Below are 20,380 nucleotides of genomic sequence, written 5' to 3' on the forward strand. Positions count from 1 at the left end.
ACTAGTGTGAAGGACAAAGACAGCAGGACGGGGTGTGGAATCTACATGAGGAGTACAGGCCTGGCTTGGGAAGCCCCGTGGCTTGGAGAAGGATTGGCAGACTTCTCCAGACGTGCTCTGTTTCTTTGATTTAGGTTTTATTTGTATTTTGTATACAAAAGATTCTCCAAACAAACTAAAATTGTTTATTTTGCCACAAACTATCAACCCAGAAAGGTTGTCGGACTTTTGCACAACGAGATAAACCACAGCCCTCTAAGGATGGACCTGCATGAGGGGAACACAGGTCCCTGCCAAGCAGGGTGGCTCAGAAATGGCATCTCTGGTAGGTTTCCTCTCCCTTTCTGTCGAAACCTGGGCCTTGGCCGGGTGTGGTAGCTAATGCTTGTAATCCCAACACTTTGGGAGGCCAAGGCAGAAGGATCGCTTGAGGCCTGGAGTTCAAGACTAGCTTGGACAACACAGTGAGATCCCATCTCTACAAAAAAAATATTAAAAATTATGGCAGGAGTGTTGGTGCAAGCCTGTAGTTCTAGCTACTCAGGAAGCTGAGGATAGAATATCTCAAGGGACTCATTGAGCCCAGGAGTTCGAGGCTGCAGGGAGCCATGATTACGCCACTGCACTCCAGTCTGGGTGACAGAGCGAGACCATCTTAAAAAAGCAAAAAAAAAAAAAAAAAAAAAAAAAAAAAAAAGAAACTTGAGCTCTGTAGCTTCCTTCAGGTGAACGAGCAGTTAGCCCTGTGTGGCAACGATTCAATATGAAAGTGGTAATTTTCACAGGGAACCCATGGGGAGGATCTAGAAGAGAAGATCACAAGAGGAAAATAAGCCACTGGAGGTGACACCCCCAGAGGCTCCTGCGACACCTAGCTGTGTGTGTCAGCCCCTGTGCTGGGTGCTTTGCGTGGTTACTGTGGAGAGTTGTCTCGAGATCATCCCCATTTGACACATGAGGAAACAGGAAAGTTCAGGGATGTGAAATAGCTTGCTGAGGTCATTAGCTATTCAGTGGCAGAGATAGGATTTCAGCCCTTGCCTGCCTGTTCTGAAGCCTGTCCTCTCTCTGCCACGCGCCCTGGCCAAGGTCACAGCAAGCGGCATGCAGGCACACCACCTCAAAACCATGCCTTCCTCGGTCACCATGTAGCCCCAGGCTGGGCACCCAGTAAACATCCACTGGATGAAAAAATGGGTGCAGGCCTGCAAGCACTGCGGCAAACCTTTCCCTGTCCAGTGGCCTAACTTCCAAGACACTTCCAGGAAGAGATGAGGCAGGGAGTCAAAGCTGCCAACAGGAAATAAGAATCATGACGCATGGTTTTCTGCACACGATGGGCTCTTTCCCCCTTGCTTGTGCCCACAGCACCGTGGGCACCGTGGACATCCTACCTGTTCTTGCCTTTTGCTCCTTTCCTTCCCCAGCTCCCATATGCTTGCTGGCTTCCATGGCAGGCCCTAGCCCTTCTAGTACGTGGACATCTGCTCCTAAAGCTGCTTTTCAGTGACTGCAGGCAATGCCCTAACTTCTAGCCATTTTTCTAGATGAAAACTTGTTTCCCGCTGGCTGTCGCTGCGAAAGTGCTCTAGGACAGTCCAGATAACCAGATTCTAGCCCTTCCTGCGACTCAATGGGTGACTTTGGACAAATTTCCTCACCTTGGGCCCTCCTTTCTATGCTAGCTTTTGAAAGGAAGCACGCAGAGAGGGCTATCCTTGAGCAGCCAGAGGCCTGCAGGCCCAGTGCCACCTAGTCTGGACCACCCAGGAGATGAAGACCAGGCACTTAAGACACAGGAGGAAAGGAGAAGCCTTCCTAGAGGAAAGGATTAGATCTGGAAGGACTTTTGATAAACCCAGTCCTTGAGAAATTAAATCACAGCAGTACCCCATTTGGCATATATGGTGTTAGAAGTCAGGAATGAGACCGAAAGGATCATGACCGATTCTAGAACCTGTATGACACCTCCTGTTTATTCGCCTGGCTCATTCTCTGTACTGAATGGCAGTCTTCAATCCTTTAACAAATAGGTATTAAGCATATATCGTGCTTGCAAAGCTGAGCCAGGCAGTGAGGCACCAGTGCTTATAGAGCACGCTCTCCAGGCTCAGGAACCCCAAGGACAGATGGGTACCTATCGTGCCAGGTAGCAGCACATGGCATCTAGAAGCAGGGCTTTCCTCAGTCCCTGGCTGGGAGGGCAGAAGCTGCAAGGGGAAGGGCGAGAAGTCCAGGCCTGCCTAACTGTGCAAGGTCTCTGGGCTGATCTCCTGGTTACTTAGCCCCAGAACATCCTCATGGCTGTGCCTGCCCTTCTTGCCCTTCTCCTCACTCAACCTTGGGCTGGCTCCGCTCACTGATCTGGGGTCACCTGTTCTGCAGCAAACCTCCTGCCCCTGGAACAGCAGTGCAGATGATCAGCAGCAGCCACTGGGTCCTTTGGGCAGGGAGGCAGGAGTGTGGCGCACCGCCAGATGAGAAATTGCATCCCTAGTGCACGGCAGGGCTAATTAGCTGCTAAGGGGGCTTTGTCAATGTTCACTGAGAATGTGGTCATGACAGTCAGGTAGCGATTCCCACTTGGCCTGACTTGAGTGTGGAAGGCTCTCTGCTGTCAGCACTGGCTGCTTTTGGAGGTGGGTCCACCGCTGGGCACACTCAGGTATGTGCAGTCGTACTGTCTGTGCAGGAAGTAGCTGAGCCAGAAGGAAGAGGGACAGACTGGCAGGAAACCTGACAGGGAGCTGAGTGGAGTGAGGCAGATGTGTGTACATAAAGACACCGTCAGGAGGAATATAAGGTGGTAAAGAACTAAGCAAGATAACCAGAACAGAAAGGAAAGATGCTACTGCGTCTCCCAGGAAGCAGCGTCTCAGGCAAGTCAGCCAACCTGTCTGGGCCAGAGTGCTGTATCCGAGGTACCCAGGGCAGAGTGTGCATGAAACACTTCAGAGAAACGGCCTGTACAGGCCGCCAGGCCAGGACCGCAAAGAAAAGAGCCAGTGCTCTCAACGGGAGCACTTTTACCCCCCTCCACAGGAGACATGTGGTAACATCTGGAGACATTTTTGGTGGTCTCATCTGAAGGGGTGCTAGTGGCATTTAGTAGGTGGAAGCCAGGGTTGTTGCTAAACGTACTATAATGCACAGGGCAGCCCCGTAACCAACAGAGAATTCCGCGGCTCCAAAGCATCACCATTGCCGAGACCCTGAGCTCAAGGAACAGGCTCAGACCTGCATTCTCTGTGATGTGGGATCTGGGGAGAGCTGTGTACCTCCTTATCTGAAAGATGGGGATAATGAACCTTAGCCACGCTGGGTGTAGTGGCTCATGCCTATAATCCCAGCAGTTTGGGAGGCCGAGGCAGGCAGATCACCTGAGGCCGGGAGTTCGAGATCAGCCTGACCAACATAGTGAAACCCTGTCTCTACTAAAAATACAAAAATTAGCCAGGCGTGGTGGTGCATGCCTGTAAGCTCAGCTACTCGGCAGGCTGAGGCCGGAGAATCACTTGAACCCGGGAGGTGGAGGTTGCAGTGAGCCGAGATGGCGCCACCGCACTCCAGCCTGATCGACAGAGCAAGACACTGTCTCAAAACAAAACAAAACAAAACAAAATTACCTGTGCCTCTTATCATACAACTTTATCAGGCCCACTCCCCCAATACACGGTAAAACTGCTAACTTTCTAAAGGGCTCTTTCTTCAGCTTTTCTTAGTTTGAAACCTTCATGTTACTAAAGCATCCAGCACGGTGACTGGTATATAGCAAGTGCTCAACAAATATGAAAAAGAGAAAAGCAATACGGTAGTTTAAAAAAAAAATAGCCCATTTCCCCTCTTTGGCCAGTTTCTTCCATATCTCTGGGTCTCATTTTTTGCCTAGGCTTTCTATAAAGTTCTACCCAGACAGATCGTAGTGATGTTAACAGAGGCTATCTTGAAAGCCCTCGAGGGATTAGAGATAGGATTAACCATACCCTAAGGACAGGTAGCTAAGGAGATGGGAAGTTTTGTCAAATCACAAGGGGCAGGCTCCCAGACCCATCTAGGAGTCCTGTGCTTCCTGCCCTTATGGGGCAGAAGCAAGTGTGGCAGCCACACCAGGGGCTCAGCTCACTGGAAGGTGAGGCTTCCCAAAGAGCTGCACCAGCTGTGAACACTTACCCTACAGAAGCTGACTCAGAAAGTGAGACAGCAGCTTGGTGGTGGTGTGCAGTGGTGGGCAGTGAAGCCAGACCCCAGCCCAGAGAGTGCTGCTTTATCCTATTCCTCCTAGAGCCCTTCTAGTGTAACCAGCCTTGCGGAAGCTGCTGTACAGGGACCAAGGGCATGATCCACCCTTGAACTTGCCATCCAACTGGGAGGGCCAGATGTCCCCTTGAGATTTGATGAGTAAGAGACTACTTCACAAAGTATGTGCAAGTGCTGGAACAGAGGGCAGGCGTACTCACAGCTGACAAGCCAAGAGGCAGAACAGAGTGGGCCGGTGCCTAGGCAGACAGGCAAACATGAAGAGCTGCATTTTGTGAGTTCAAGATCCTTGCCATCTCGGACTTCAGTTTCTGTCTCAAGCCTTTTGGAGCGGGTGGGGCCAGACACCATCTTGTCCACACTGCTATAAGGATGAGGACATGGGCCAGCAGGGAGAGGCACCCTGCCTGGGCACTCCTGCCTTGTGGCTGGCCCTCTTCCCACTATGCCAACTTGTTTCCTCTCTAACGTATGGTCTCCCCATCATTTCTACCAAGAAAGTGTGAAAAACCCCATCTTGGCACATGGAGAAACTGAGGCAGAAAGGAAGGCCTGGCTTAAGGCTGCAGTGACTTGGAGATTCCAATCAGGGATCCTTGCAGATTAGATGTCAGGGCAGGGGAGGGACCTGGGTGTGCTTTGGGTCTAGAGGCGGTAAAGGGACAAAGCAGGGCCTGCTCTTCTGGTAAGGGAGGCACAGATGCCCTTGGCTAACTTGCTTGGAGGCCGGTCCCTTCCCCAGGCCACCTTCCTCATCCCCAGAGGCACCCACCCTCCACACCAGAGAGTGATCTCTTTGTCCCATTGCAATTTACACATCTCATGTCCCATACCTTCAAGGTGTCCCCCTCGAGCTGAGGTGTAACACCCCCACACCCCACCTCCCCCCTCCCTTCCCTCCCCTCCAGAATGAGTTCGTGCCACACTGCCTGGCCTTGGTACCTAAGGAAGTACTTCCCAGAAGCATTTCATCTTCATAAAAGCTCGGGGAGGTGGGCCAGAGCCCCTTCTCCACACGCCCTAGAAGCCAGCCTTGGGATTAACAGAGAAGACCCTGGGGACAGGCTCACCCTTCTTTTCCCTTCCCCTCCCCACTGCCAGAGAGATCGGTCTCCTCAATGGCCGCCACATGTGGTCCCTACTTCCTGCTTCCTCAGAAGCCATGCCTGGCTCTCACAGCCCAGCCAGAGCAGCCCCTTTTCTGGCTCTCACATCAGCTGCCTTGCAGACATCTGTACCTCTCCCCCAGGTGCTGGTAGTGTCCTAGGGTTTTTTAGACGGAAAGAAAGAGGATGAGAGTTTGGTTCAGAGGTCACTGCCGCATGGCTCTTTCACAGGGCTCGGATCCCCCATCGCCCTGCCCGCAGGGCCGGCTCACAGAGTCTGCGGCTTGGCAATTTCTCCCAGGTCCATTCACAAACTCTCCTCGGCCCTCTCCAGTCACCCAAGTGGGGAGGGCAGAGTGGAATTGCTTCCTGGGTCTCCCGGCCCAGCCTCATGGCAATTAGGCTGACCTGCTCTGGCGAGGCACAGGCTCCTAAACATGGCCTGACTCTTGCAGGAGGCGAAGGCCCGTCTTTGGCCAAAGTGTAACCTGGAAGCCCTGGTTGGTGAAGGGGTCCGAGGACCCCGTTAGAGTTGGGGGAAAAAAGGCAAATGCTCCTGTCCTCAGGGCCCAGCCTCCCATACCCCCAATCCCCTCTCAGCCAAGCCCCTCCCTGCCTTGGCTGTAAACCAAAGTTTACTGACTGAGGGAAGGAACAGTCCCAGGTAAAGGCACTGTAAGGACCCCCACATAGGTCTGCAGCAGGCAGCAGCCGAGGAGGCCGGGACCACTCACGCTGAGACTGCCAGGACGGCACCGGCAGGGAAAGAGACCTCAGTATGAGTGCTCTCAGAACAGCAGCATCAAATTCTGCCCCTCGCTGGGGGAGGCCGTGGGATCTTCCCCTCATTCAAGTCCAGTTCAGGAGCCTGCAGGGACGGGGCCAGGAAGACCCCTGCAGCCAGTGCCCCTGCAGTTCCCGCTGCACCTTACACCTGGAGGTCGGCGGCTAGAGCAAGACTGGAACTTGGGATCCCAGGCTCAGGGTCCCGCCCTCTTCCCTTTTATTCCACCAATCTCTTGGGTGGGGAGCAGTGGGGGGAACCAGAAGCACCAGGAAGCCTGGGAAAGGAGAAGCCACTGCGGCTGCCCCAGATACCCCATCCCATTAAGGTTTAAAGAATGGCCCTCACCCCATCCGGCGACCAGCGGAGGGGGCAGGGCACAAAGGCGAGCAGACACTGGTCAAGCTTCCACTTCATGTAAACAAGGAGGCCGTGGCACTGACCCCTGCCCAGCCACCGACAGTCTGGTGGAGGCGTGTAACTGAGATGCTTCGGACCCTCTCATTTGGGATCCAGGGTCCCTGAGACCAGGACAGAGGCTGCAAGGCAGGAGGCCAGTTGGAGTCTGATGTGCAAACTGGTGCAGTGTGCGACCTGAGCTCTCCACGACACAGGGCAGGGCAGGCGAACATCCACACGTCCTGCCCACCACCATCCCGCAGCTCAGGAAATCACGCAGTTGCTGGGCTTGGCAGAACTGGGACTTGTTTTACCTGCAGAGGCAAAGGACAGAGGCGGGGAAGGATGTATGTGAAACACTCGGTGGATTCAGCTTCAGTCCCTGCCCTGTGTGCTGTCTACATCTCCAGTTGAGGGGCTGGGGTCACTGTCTCCTTCCCAAGCTGCTGATTTGGAAAGCAAGTCAGTAGAGGGCACCTGGGAAAGCAGAAGGGAAGACTCTGCTTGTCCCAGCAGCCTCGGCAGGAGCCCCACTGGGTGGGACATCAAGGTGACCACCATCTCCTGACCAAAGAGGGGTGGGGGAAGGATCCAGTCCGCAGAATCAATGACGACAGCCATCAACTCCAAGTCTTGGCTGCTGTGTGTAAGGATGAGCCAATCTTTGGTTTCTTTACTTTTCTAATAAACTTGCCTTCACACACACATACACAAAAGTCTCGCCAAGAGGCCGCTCACTACCAGCTAATACATGGCAGCTCCACAGCCTGCAAAGTAAGACTGTGGTCCTTCTCTCCGGTTCCCCTCCCCGGCTGCCCCATTCCACCGCTGAGGTGTCCACAGCTCCCAGAGCCAGCCAGCAACAGCGACGGAACCTGGCCTTCCCAGCCCAGTTCCAGCTCCTCCTGCCACAGGCCTCCTAGGCTGGAAGGACAGCTGGCGCCTCAGGAAGGGCTGGCGCTGGCCAAGAGCTGCCACATGGGGTGGATCACACTGCTTAGGGCGCGGCTTTGAGGGGAGGATGGAGAGGAACGCGCTGCCTGTAGGGAGGGAAGGGGGAGAGAAAGCTGCCCCCCTTCCAGCCAGAGAAGCTGATTTCTCCTCTTCCCCAGGCCTCTACCATTCCTTCCCACTCCCTTTACAGTCCTGAGATGAGGCCTGCGGTTCCTTTGGCTGGATTCCTGCTCTCGGACCTCTGGAGGGAGTGTGGGGGAGTAGCAAGGCAGGCCTGACACCTGTGGGCCTGCGAGGTGTCGGGCGTTGAAGCGGGGAGCCTGTGTCCGCAGAGCACCAGCTGCCTTTCCACAGGTGGAAGGCACTCGTGTTATTTCCTGCCAGTTTCCCCCACACAGCAAGGGCTGCCTCCCTGGTGCTCACACAACCTTCCAGTATCACTTCAGCTGTGAATTTAATTAAGGCCATGTCTGCCTCCTTTCCTGGGCCATGAGCACGACCCACCAAACAGAGTCCAACTTGGAGCCCTCCCCTGCCACACAGGCTGCTGCTCCTGCCCACTGCACTGCGACCCACGGCCTCGGGCCTCATCCATCCAGGCAGACTGAACGAGCTCTTCGGGACTGACCACAAATCCAGCTGCACCCTCATTAAGGGTGTTCCCCCACCCTTGGGCAGGAGGTTGTACCCAAAGAGCTCCATGGCCAAGGCGCTGGGGGTCACCTTCCGCGGTGATGCCGAGCGCGTCTGGGTGGCTCTGCTAGCGGGATGAAACGCAGCCGTCCTAGACTCACTCGCTGCTGCAACGGATACAACCATCCCCACTTCCCCTCCTTAGCTGGTTTCATTTGCGTGGCCCACTAAGCAGATGTCAGTTCCTCCCCAGAGGCAGCAGCATTTTGGAGGCAGGTAAGCGAATCAACCTCTGGATCATTAAACAGGGGAGGTGGTATAGCTGGACATGGAATGGCGGGTGGTGGAGGGGGTAGCTGCTTCCCAAGCCTGCACACCGCCCGGCTGGCTGCCTCCAGGAGAAGCCTGGGTAAGGCAGGGGCAGGGCCCATCTTCACCAGCACCGTGCTCCCCACTTTTTTGTAAGGCAGGGTGAAAGCCTGGAGAGAGCACCTAGACTCAGAATTCATTTCCTAGCCCCGGACAGGACAGAGAAACTGGCTTGGCTTGAGGACAAACTGTGTGTCCCCTGTCATTCCCTGAGTGCTCACGTATTGTGAGCTGACCACGTGTGGGGAGTCAGCACTGCTCAGGTGAACAGGGAAGGTGTATAAATGGCCAGAATAGTCTTTTTTACAAAGTATGCGAGGCCTGGGAGCTTCAGAAGTGACACCAAGGTGGAGGTGAAAATGGGTGCAGGGTGGGAGGAGGGGCGGCTCAGCAGAGTGAAGCCGTGTGACGTAAGCATGGGGTGAGGGTGGCAGCCTGGGGCACTAGGGACCTGCAGTCAATCTGGTTTGCTGCCAGGTAAGGCAGTGCAGGCAAGAGGGAGGCAGAGGTCACCCACACGGAAGCCATGACAAGGACAATGACATGCAAGCTTCATGCACAGGCTCCAGGGCTTCGCATTCCCCATATCAGGAAGAGTCTTCCCTCGGATGTCCACAGGGCCCTCCTCCCTCCATTCAAGTCTTGTTCTGAGGTTCCTTGGTTAGGGTGGCCTTCCCTGACACCCTTCATAGAATGGCCATCCCCTCACAATCCTGGTCTCTGCCCAGGGTAACATGCTCCATAAAAGCAGGAACCATGTCCATTCTGTTCACGGCTGTGCCAGGAACTTACAGCAGGGCCTGGCACAGAGCAGACACTTCGTAGATACATATTTATTGAATAAAATGCATGAGACGGCAATGGCGAGCTACTTAGGGGTTTAGCGCAATCCTAGTAATAACAGTAATAACAGCAGCAGATGCACCAGATGCAGCAAGAGCAGGAGAGAGATCTGAGACCCGCAGCCCCAAGGGATGACACAGGAGAACAAGTCCCCCAGTCCAGAAGCCTGGCAGCCACGCTCTACAGACTGCCAGCCAGCCAGGGGGCCATCCACACATAAATCCAGGGACCCCAGGAGAGTTCCGGAAGGGGACTGTCACTGCAGGTCACCTCAGAGAAACTGGGAAGCAAAGCACAGGTCCAGGGGCTCTGGGGCAGGAAAGGACCCTGAGGCACTCTGGGAAGGACCCTGAGGCACTCTGGGAAGCAAGTTGCTGCTCTCATCTTCCTCTCGGCCCCCACGACACCAGGGGAAAGGGTCGGTCCTCTATTTGGGGCTCTGGCTCTTCCAAACACTTTTTTTTGTTTTTTTGTTTTGAGACAGAGTCTTGCTCCGTCGCCCAGGCTGGAGTGCAGTGGTGCGATCTCTGCTCACTGCAACCTCCGCCTCTCAGGTTCAAGAGATTATCCTGTTTCAGCCTCCTGAGTAGCTGGGACTATAGGCAAGTGCCACTATGCCCGGCTAATTTTTGTATTGTTAGTAGAGACGGGATTTCACCGTGTTAGCCAGGATGATCTCGATCTCCTGACCTGGTGATCTGCCCGTCTCAGCCTCCAAAAGTTCTGGGATTACAGGCGTGAGCCACCGCGCCCGGCCCCAACAGTCTTTAAAGGTGCAGGGAAACGGTGCCGACCCGAGCCTTCTGGAGATGGCTATGACATCTGCAGAAGGCCGGGGAGGCAGGAGACCACACTGCCCTTTCCACCCTGGGCGGCCATGGACACAGGGCCTGGCCAGGCCGAACCTTGGGGGTCTCATTGTGAGATGCTATCATCAGGCTGGATGGCAGTGAGGAGGACGCCAGCTCCGTGTGATGGCGTATGGCACCATGTCTCTTGCCACTTCAAAAGTGTTGGCCATTTCCCAGTCATCTCCCTGGGGGAACTGGGTGGGGTCTCAGGCACAGCACAGGGACCTCCTCCCCTAGGCTGGCAGCACTCCAAGGGCAGGGCCTCATCTGTGTCTCCTCAGTCATTGCGGAGTCTGCTGGTCTGAGGACCCTCTACACTGGGGGAGCTACACTGGAAAATGAGGGCCCTAATTTAAAATGCAGAGTCCTAAGCCCCGCCCAGCGGTACAGACTCTATTTGCTGGATTTTATTTTTATCTTTAAAAATTTTATTATTATTATTTTGAGATGGAGTCTTGCTCTGTCACCCAGGCTGGAGTGCAGAGGCGCGATCTCAGCTCACTGCAGCCTCCGCCTCCTGGGTTCAAGCGATTTTCCTGCCTCAGCCTCCCAAGTAGCTGGGATTACAGGTTTGTGCCACCATGCCCGGCTAATTTTTGTATTTTTAGTAGAGACAGGGTTTCACCATGTAGGCCAGGCTGGTCTCGAACTCCTGACCTCAGGTGATCTACCTGCCTTGGCCTCCCAAAGCGTGTTTGTTGCATTTTAAAATTCATATTGCTTTTACTTTTTTTTGAGACAGGGTCTCTCTGTCATCCAGACTGCAGTGCAGTGACTCAATCACAGCTGACTGCAGCCTCGACTTCCCGGGTTCAAGTGATCCTCCTGCCTCCACCTCCCAAGTAGCTGGGACTACAGGCACATGGCACTACCCCCAGTTAATTAAAAACAATTTTATTTAAGAGACAGGGTGTTGCTATGTTGACCAGGCTGGTCTAGAACTTCTGGGCTCAAGTGATCTTCCCAGCTTGGCCTCCCAAAGCACTGGGATTACAGGCATGAGCCACCGCGCCTGGCCTCGTTGCATTTTTACCAAGGCTCTCCACTGAGGCTGCTCTGTGAGGTTGGGGGTCCCTGACCCAGGCAGCCTGTGTGGAGCTCGCGGAGGGCACAGAAGCTCCAGAAGACATGAGCACTCCCAGCAGGTGAGGGCGGGAAGATGCAGAAGGAAGAGGTGCCTAGCTTCTGCCACTAGAGGGCGCCGTGAACCTTGAAACCGCTGGGCACCCGTGGCCCCCAGCTGGATCCCCAGCCCCAAAGGAGGAAGCAACTTCCCTAAGGTTCTCCCGAAGGCCACACCTGGGTTTGCAAAAATTTGCATGCTGTTTGACAACTATATACTCCTTATCAAGCAATTTTACAGGCTGTCAGCTCTGAGCTTTTTCTATTTTTTCTCTTATGACAGAACCTGTCATCAACCCAGGTTCTCCCTTGACAAGAGGGCAGCACAGACAGAAAGAACAGAGGCAGAATCTGAACTCCAGGGGACCTCGGAAACCCTCCCTGGTGCAACCCGTCCTCTTCTAGATGAGGACACAGCCCTAGGGAGGGGACAGATGTGTCCTGGGTACAGCGAGCAATATGTCCTGAGCTGAGAGCCAGGTGGCAGCTGCTCTGGGAGGTTCTGAACGTTTACCAGGGGAAGGGGACACTTGCCCTGTGTGGGGGTCCAAAGGCAGGAGCTCAGGTTCTCACTGATTCCCACCGTGGGAGTCCCATGCTCTCCGGGCCCCACCTTCTCACACATGCAGTCCTGGCTGCTTAGCTGCTGCTGCCTGAGGGGAAACACTGAAGCAGCCCCACTTGGCCATGGTGTGGGAGGCTGGAGGCCATGAAAAAGGGCCTTTTAGGAGAGGAGCTCCTGGCCAGGCACAGTGGCTTTTGCCTGTAATCCCAGTGCTTTGGGAGGCCCGGAGGTAGGAGGATCACTTGAGGCCAGGAGACCAGCCTGGGCAACATGGTGAGACCCTGTTTATACAATTTAAAAAATTAGCCAGGCTTGGTGGCACACACCTGTGGTCCCAGCTACTCAGGAGGCTGAGGTGGGAGAATCGCTTGAACCTGGGAAGTTGAGGTTGCAGTGAGCTGTGATTGCACCACTGCACTCCAGCGAGACGTTGTCTTAAAAACAAACAAAAACAACGAAAGACAGGAGAGGAGCTGCTGCTTCTCCCCCAGGCCTTGGGAGGGAGAGGAAAGGTGTGTGAATTTCAGGGCTGCAGGTACTGGGGGCCCACCCAGGTGGGCAGAGGACTTGCCGGAGGAGGCTGTTCTATGTTTGTCTAAAGGATGGACGAGGAACGGGGTGATGGTTCCGGGCTGTCCGTGCCCTTGCCCTCACTCTTCCCTCTCTCTCTCTATCCCAGCATCAGGTGCCCTGGAGAGGAGCTTCCCGAGGGCCCCGTCCGTGTCTGCAAGGCTGGTTCCTGGGCACCGTGTGCAGGCACCAAACAGCGGCAGCAGGGGCAGGGCCGCCGCGACCACCCGAGAGGTGAGAGCAGGGACATGGATGCGGAGGGACACGCAGAAGGCATCGGGAAGGGACAAGACAATGGGCTTTGAGTTTCCATGGAAACCACACCTCAGGGCGAGGGGCTGAAGGAAGAGAAAGCTTCCACTCCACTTCACTCAGGACTTGGAAAACAGCCCTTGCTGCTGTAGGGCTCGCCCCCTCCTTCCCGCTTCCCCCTCCTTCCCCTCTTCCCCCTCCCTCCCTTGCCAGGTGTTCACCATGGCAACCCTTCCTCCAAACCAGAGGTACTGAGCAGCAGCAGCAGCAGCAGCTGGCGTTAGGGGAGCCAGGGAGCCCAGGAGAAACAGTGACGGGGCCAGCCACCCCTCCCCTGACAGACCATGGCTGTGCCCAGGCCTGGTTTTGAATCCTGGCCTTACTACCATTTCCTGTGACCTGGGACCACTTCATTCACCTCTCCGAGCCACCTGCCACCTCTGTGCCTGAAGGGTGGTTGTGAGGGCAGAAGGGGAGAGAGAGCGCCTGTGCAGGACCTGGCAGGCCAGCAGCTCAGTCACCATCCCCAGGCCAAATGGAGGGAACGCCCTGGCGCTCCCACTGTGCCCACAGCCACAGAGGCGCCCAGGCCTGTTCGAACTCCAAGAAGCAAAGTTAGCCAACATTTCCTGAGCACAGACTGGGTGTGTCAGGCTCCAAAGCAGTGCTGGGGAATCAGCAGAGGGGATGACACTTGTGCTCCCTGCTCTCATGCCATCACAATCCAGTCAAAGCTGGTGTGCAGAAATGCAGGAGTCTGGGGAGCCCTTGGATTGGGCACACAAGACCTCAGGCCCTGTCACTGCCCACCTGGCCAGCCAGAGCCAAGTTCTCATCACTGGGCTCCACAGTGATGGACGGAGAAATCCCACCACGGAAAGTCCTCTGACTCAGGGATGCAGAAATGAGAAAGGCACCACCACCAGCCACCTGAAAGGCCACCCCGGAGACTGCTGCGGAGAAAGACATAAAGGCCAGGGCCTTTTGGGGATCCCAGAGAGATGCCCAGGAAGATGCTGCCATGGAACAATCCCACCCAGGGACAAGCAGCCAGGCAGACAGCACTCAGCAGAGGGACGTGGAGAAACCAAGTCAGACTGCCCATCACAGAGACAGGAAAGTGGGTCAGGGCACTGGCAGGGTACAGGGGAGGGCGGGGTGTGTCTGACCAGGTGAGATCCTGACAATAGGTGATCTGGCAAGGAAGCAGGTTTGCTAGAAAGAGCCCTCAACTCAGAACCAGGGTCTAGTCGCAGCCATGCACCCCACCATGCGGATCCCCCGTTTCTTTTCTTACAAAGGAGAAAGTTTCTCAGCTTATTTGATTTGTTGGGTTACCATGAGGGCTGATCTGAACGCCTTCTAGCAGTAGTAGCAGAAGCCCTCAGACCACTCCATGCCAAGCCTGGAATCCTTCTCTTCTTTCAGAGAAGAGGAAAATGAAACTCAGAGCTGCAGGACCTGCCCAAGGCCTCCAGGCAGCTAAAGGCTGAGGCCAGAATGGGAACCAAGGACCCCGGAACCCCAGAGCTCCTGCCCTCTGTGCCCACAGATGGAGTCTGCTCCTCTGCAGGTATGAGGCAGTGCTCCTGGGTAAGGGCCGATGTGGGGCCAGGGCCAGAGGCCTGTGGAGACACCAGGCCAGAGGGAAGAGGGCTCACCTGAGATGTCAGCACTGGAATTCTCGTTGGGCCTCTTCCCTGTCAGAAACTCCACTTCAGGGACAGTCTCAGTGGAGACGGAGCTGGCCATGCCGTTGGGCGCCGTGGGCCTCTTGGCTCGGCGACTGAAGAGCCTGCTGCTGAAGCGCCTGGCAGGGGCGGCCTCACCCCGGGCTGCTTCTCCCATGCCATTTTGGCTGGGTGCCTCTCGGGATTTGGGCTTTAGGTCTCTGTGCGTGTGAGAGACCATCTTGCCATCCTTCCGGCTCAGCTCTCCCAAGGGGATGGGCTCCACAGGGGGCAGCACCTGCTCCACCGTAACCAGGTCTCTCAGGAAGCTCTCCAGGCGCCGGGCCGACTCACCACCGCTGCCACCATCCTCCTGCCCCTCCGGGTTGCCGCCTGCCTCCCGCTGTTGCCGGGCAGCCCAGCGCATCATCTCCCCAGGTGGGTGGCGGCAGCCTGACACCAAGGCGTACTTGGGGTTGATGAGCTTTCGAGCCACAGTGGAGGAGTAGTGGAGGCCAATCCTGCCCGCCAGGCCCAGCTGCCGGTACAAGTCCACCTCCTCGGAGATGGCGTACAGCTCCCGGAACTCTGTGTCAAAGGGCTCCACGTTCTGCCCTGTCAGGAGCAGGAGGAGGTTCCTGTCCACGTAGGAGGAACTCCAGGTGAACCTGGGAACGTGGGGATAGAAAAGCAAGACGCATGTGCCCAGGCCTCTCTCTTGCCCTGCCCCTGCCCCCCCGCCCCCCGCCCCTCCGCTGTGGCCAGACCCTTGCCGCAGGTGGAAGGCTCCTTGTGGACCACACTCTGGACTGGCCTCCCTCCACTCACCAGCAGACTCCCTTTCCCCAGAGTTTGGCCTCAAATGAAGCAAGCAGGCAGTAGGTGCAGGGAAAGAGCATGGGAAGTCAGGCCGGCATTCAAACCTGGTTTATATTCTCGTGTGCCTTGTAAGCTGGGGCTCCCAGGACATATGTTCACAGGGTTGTTGTGAGGCGCAAATGAAGTAACTCATATAAAACATTTAGCTCAGTCCCTGGCACAAACACACATTTAAAAAATAGTAACTGCAGCTGCCACTATTATGAATATTATTCTACTCTGTATTGGTTCTTTTCTGATTTTTTTAAGCACTTAGTGTCTGCAGAAACCCATACTCTGACCATGTGACAGGACTTACGCTGCTATTCATAGTTTCGTGTGCTCAGGTCTCTCTTCTCGTCACCCATATTTTAATTTACTTGGAGGGCAGATATTACACAGATACAGTCTCTTGTGTTCCTGGTAAATTATTTTAAAATCAGAATTCTGAGGCCAGGTGTGGTGGCTCACATCTGTAATCCCAGCACTTTGGGAAGCTGAGGTGGGTGGATCACTTAAGGTCAGAAGTTCGAGACCAGCCTGGCCAGGTAAAACCCTGTCTCTACTAAAAATACAAAATTTAGCTGGGCATGGTGGTAGGCGCCTGTAATCCCAGCTACTTGGGAGGCTGAGGCGGGAGAATCGCTTGAATCCGGGAGGCAGAAGTTGCTGTGAGCCGAGATCACACCACTGCAGTTCAGCCTGGGCCACAGAGCAAGACTCCATCTCACAAAAAAAAAAAAAAAAAAAAAAAAAATCTGGCGACATTCCCTGCACACCACATCTTCCCGTTTCTTTCCAGATCTGGTGCATCCCACTTCCTGCTTGTCCTACCTAACAACTAGCCTCAAAATGCAACTGGCTGCAAATGGACCATGAAACACAGGCAGTGCATAATGCCTAGGAAGAGTTGACCCTCTTTCTAGAATAATCCATCAACCAGGAAGTTTGAGGGAAGGGACTGGGCAGAAAGCTGTCCTTTGCCATTGCGTCAGACGATACCAGTTACAACTCATGACGGAGGCTCCAGTCTGGCATCTTCCTGAACACCTACCTGGAATCAAGGCCTCCTTCTTGATTGGGCCCTTCTTTGACCCGGCCCAGCTCACCTGTAAGATCCAGTGGCCACTTTGTCACCATCCACCATCAGGAACCTTGATGACAGGGTCCCCTTGATCCTCCCCATGGGCATATAGAAGCCGACGCCTGTCACAGAGCGGACACGGATGTTCTGTTGGGAAGAGTAGAAGGCACCGTCACCTGGGTTGGGCCGGCCTCTGTGCCTGGTCCTTGCTTCTGCAGAGGAAGAGCCCGCTTGTCTATGGACCCTGCCTGCAGGCTCCTGTCTTCACTAGACGCCCTGCTTCCTACAGCCTTCCATAGGGAACCCTCTTTGGTGAGCAGGAAGAAGTCCCCAAATCTTGCTTTAGGCATGGACAAGCCCAGGGTGGTTCCTGCCTGTTCTCAAAAGGCCCAGGAAGAGAACAACAGCCCTCACTTTGAAGTCAGTGATTCTGCAAGCTAAGCACCCCAGGACCAGGCCAGAGCTGCCTCCTTCAGTCTCAGCAGCCTAGGGATAAAATCGAAACTGAGCATATGATTCAGTAGTTAACAGTAAAGCCAAGGTTAAAGGCTTGACTTTCAACAGAAGGGAAGGTGTTGAGATCTTGAAGTTTACCTGAGCCCCCATCAGGGAAGAGGCAGGGGGGAGCCACAGGAGGGGCAGAGTTAGTCCCTGTCTCATCTCCTGACCACTTTCCACCCCAGTGGTGCAACCTACCCGAATCCGGAAGTCGGTGAGCTGCAGGTCCTGACACATCTCCAGGAAATACTTCACTCCCGCCTCGTCCAGAATGATGTACACTGGGACCCGGCGCTTACAGGCAACATCCACAATGTCTTGAAAGATATCACCATCAGTGAAGAGGTCCATGACCACAGCAATGACCTGGGTGGGGAAGGGCACTGGTGAGGCATGCAGTGTCTACACGCCCACAGAGGCAAGCCCTGCTCAGACGGGACCACCTCGCCCTGGGGTCACTTGTGGCCAAGAGCCAAAATCTCCACCTGTACCATTCCTGGGGCTTCACATCCCCCGACCTCTGAGCACATCTGAGCCCTGGAGATGGGCCTGGGGGTGCAGGCCGTGTGCTTGTACTTCCTCCTGGACAAATCCCCACCTCCCCATCCTGGGGGTCTTCTAGCAGCCCTTAAAAAGCTGTATCGGGGCTGGGTGAGGTGGCTCATACCTGTAATCCCAGCACTTTGGGAGGCCAAGGCAGGTGGATCACCTGAGGTCAGGAGTTTGAGACTAGCCTGGCCAACATGGTGTAACCCTCTATCAAAAATACAAAAAATGGGCTGGGCATGGTGGCGGGCACCTGTAATCCCAGCTACTCAGGAGGCTGAGGCAGGAGAATTGCCTGAACCCGGAGGCGGAGGTTGCAGTGAGCCGAGATTGTGCCATTGCACTCCAGCCTGGGCAACAAGAGCGAAAAAAAAAAATTACCCAGGCGTGGTGGCAGGCACCTGTAATCCCAGCTGCTGGGGAGGCTGAGGCAGGAGAATTGCTTGAACCTGGGAGGTGGAGGTTGCAGTGAGCCAAGATCGTGCCATTGCACTCCAGCCTGGGTGATAGAGTGAGACTCTGTCTCAAAAAAAATGAACTGAACTGAACTGAAATGAAATGAAATGAAATGAGCCATATCATGGGAGATCTAGGGGGCTGAGGAAAGTTGCTCCTGACTCCCTAGAAAAACAAGCAGGCACAAGGAGATGCCATTACTGAGATGCCAGGGGTGGGCTCATGTCTGTGAGCCACAGATCTGCTCTAACATCACTTTCTCAGCAGGCCTGGATGCGCCGATGGCCTTGTAGCTGTGTGAAGCTCTGTGCTTCCCCAGGCACAGATCCAGGCAGAGCTCCTGCTGGCTTGGATTTCCTTGGCCTTCAGGTGTCTATCCCATACCACCCCATCCTCAAATCAAAGTCACTGCTCAGGACCCTTCATTTACAAAAATCGGCCCTGAGTGTCCACCCTGGAGGCAAGGTTTATGCAGCCTGAGGCCGCTCCACCTTTCCAGCCACAGCTACTTCCAGCTGCCTACACAAACCATGCTCCACACTCCAGCTGAAGGTTTTCTTATTGGCCCGAACACCGTGCATGTGATGCTGAGGAAAAGGCCTCGGCTTTGGGGTCGGAGAGATTTTAACTACGGATCCACCACTTCCTATTTGTGACCTTAGGCAAGTCACTTAACCTTAATGAGACTCTGTTTCCTCATCTGCAAAGTGAGGATACCTTGTATTTTACACTTTTGCCCTGAGGATTACGGATAACTTTGTAAGCAGCAAACACAACGTCTGGCAAGTCATAAGTCCTCAGTTAACGGTAACTGCTATACAGTCCAGGAAGTCGGCTTGCCTTCGCAACTGAAAGGACGGACTCTTAAAGTCAGGAAGACTAGGCTAGTATCCCCATGCCACGGCCTGCCCAAGCTTCTTTGGCCGCAAAATAGAGCTAACAACTGCACCTAGATCTCAAAGGGTTGTCCCAGGACTAAGTGAGATGCACCACGAAAGTGCTGAGTGCAGGGCCGGTGGCTCACGCCTGTAATCCCAGCACTTTGGGAGGCCAAGGTGGGGGGGTCACTTGAGGTCAGGGTTTTGAGACCAGCCTGGCCAATGTGGTGGAACCCCATCTCTACTAAAAATACAAAAATTAGCCAGGCATGGTGGCGGATGCCTGTAATCCCAGCTCCTGGGGAGGAAGCTAAGGCAGGAGAATCGCTCATTGCAACCCAGGAGGCGGAGGTTGCAGTGAGCTGAGATTGCACCATTGCGCTCCAGCCTGGGGGGACAAGAGCGAGGCTCCATCTCAAAAAAAAAAAAAAAAAAAAAAAAAGAAAGTGCTGAGTGCCCACCTGGCACCAGGTGCACTCAATCACACGTGTGCTCTGCCATCACCCTGACTCTAAAGACTCCAGTGCCCTGCCCTACACAATACCATTTAAAGTTCTTCACAGCTCTTACATTTTGAGAAAGACAAAACAAACAAACAACAACAACAACAACAACAAAAACTGTTTTATCTGAAGAATGAGAGACCCTTTAAATTACCAGGCCCAGAGAGGCATTTAAAATGTGATAGCGCCGGGCGTGGTGGCTCAAGCCTGTAATCCCAGCACTTTGGGAGGCCGAGACGGGCGGATCACGAGGTCAGGAGATCGAGACCATCCTGGCTAACATGGTGAAACCCCATCTCTACTAAAAATACAAAAAACTAGCCGGGCGAGGTGGCAGGCGCCTGTAGTCCCAGCTACTCGGGAGACTGAGGCAGGAGAATGGCATAAACCTGGGAGGCGGAGCTTGCAGTGAGCTGAGATCTGGCCACTATACTCCAACCTGGGCGGCAGAGCGAGACTCCGTCTCAAAAAAAAAAAAAAAAAAAAAAAAATGTGATAGCAGCCAGATACAGTGGCTCACGCCTGTAATCCCAACACTTTGGGAGGCTGAGGTGGATGGATCCCCTGAGGCCAGGAGTTTGAGACCAGTCTGGCCAACATGGTGAAACCCTGTCTCTACTAAAAATACAAAAATTAGCCGGGCATGGTGGCAGGCGCCTGTAATCCCAGCTACTCAGGAGGCTGAAGCAGGAGAAATGATTGAGCCAGGAAGGCGGAGGTTGCAGTGAGCCAAGATTGCGCCACTGCACTCCAGCCTGGGGGACAATGCGAGACTCCATCTTAAAATAAAATAAAACAAAACAAAATAAAATAAAATAGCTGTCATGTCTCACTCCCCTTCAAGCTAAATAATTACTATTAGTAAGTGGCTTGAAGCCACTTGCTGTATGAGGCCTCTAGACTCACTCTAAGTAGCCATAAAATGCTACACACTCTATACAGTTAACAAGGTAGGCTGGGCACAGTGGCTTACACCTATAATCCCAGCACTTTGGAAGGCTGAGGCAGGAGGACTGCTTGAGCTCAGGAGTTTCAGATCCGCCTCAGCAACATAGCAAAACCCTGACTCTACAATACAAAAATTAGCTAGGCATGGTGGCGCATGCCTGTAGTTCCAGCTACTTGGGAGGCTGAGGCAGGAGGATTGCTTGAGCCCATAAGATTGAGACTGCAGCGAGCCAT

At 54.5% G+C, this 20,380-nt stretch overlaps 1 protein-coding gene across 1 annotated transcript in view; it reads right to left on the reverse strand.

The window, feature by feature from the left end:
- Positions 1–6,337: 6,337 nt before the first annotated feature.
- Positions 6,338–20,380, reverse strand: part of FAM83F (family with sequence similarity 83 member F) — a 35,854-nt gene continuing 21,811 nt past the window's right edge. Inside the window, exons 2-5 of the mRNA XM_050805900.1 lie at positions 17,014–17,181; positions 16,343–16,464; positions 14,367–15,043; positions 6,338–6,860 (exon numbers count right to left, since the gene is read on the reverse strand). Coding sequence (XP_050661857.1) covers positions 6,811–6,860; positions 14,367–15,043; positions 16,343–16,464; positions 17,014–17,181 — 1,017 coding nt within the window. The 3' untranslated portion in view covers positions 6,338–6,810. The remainder of the gene's footprint in view (positions 6,861–14,366; positions 15,044–16,342; positions 16,465–17,013; positions 17,182–20,380) is intronic.

The sequence above is a fragment of the Macaca thibetana genome, chromosome 10, assembly GCF_024542745.1.
Source record: "Macaca thibetana thibetana isolate TM-01 chromosome 10, ASM2454274v1, whole genome shotgun sequence".
NCBI classification, from domain to species: Eukaryota; Metazoa; Chordata; class Mammalia; order Primates; family Cercopithecidae; genus Macaca; species Macaca thibetana.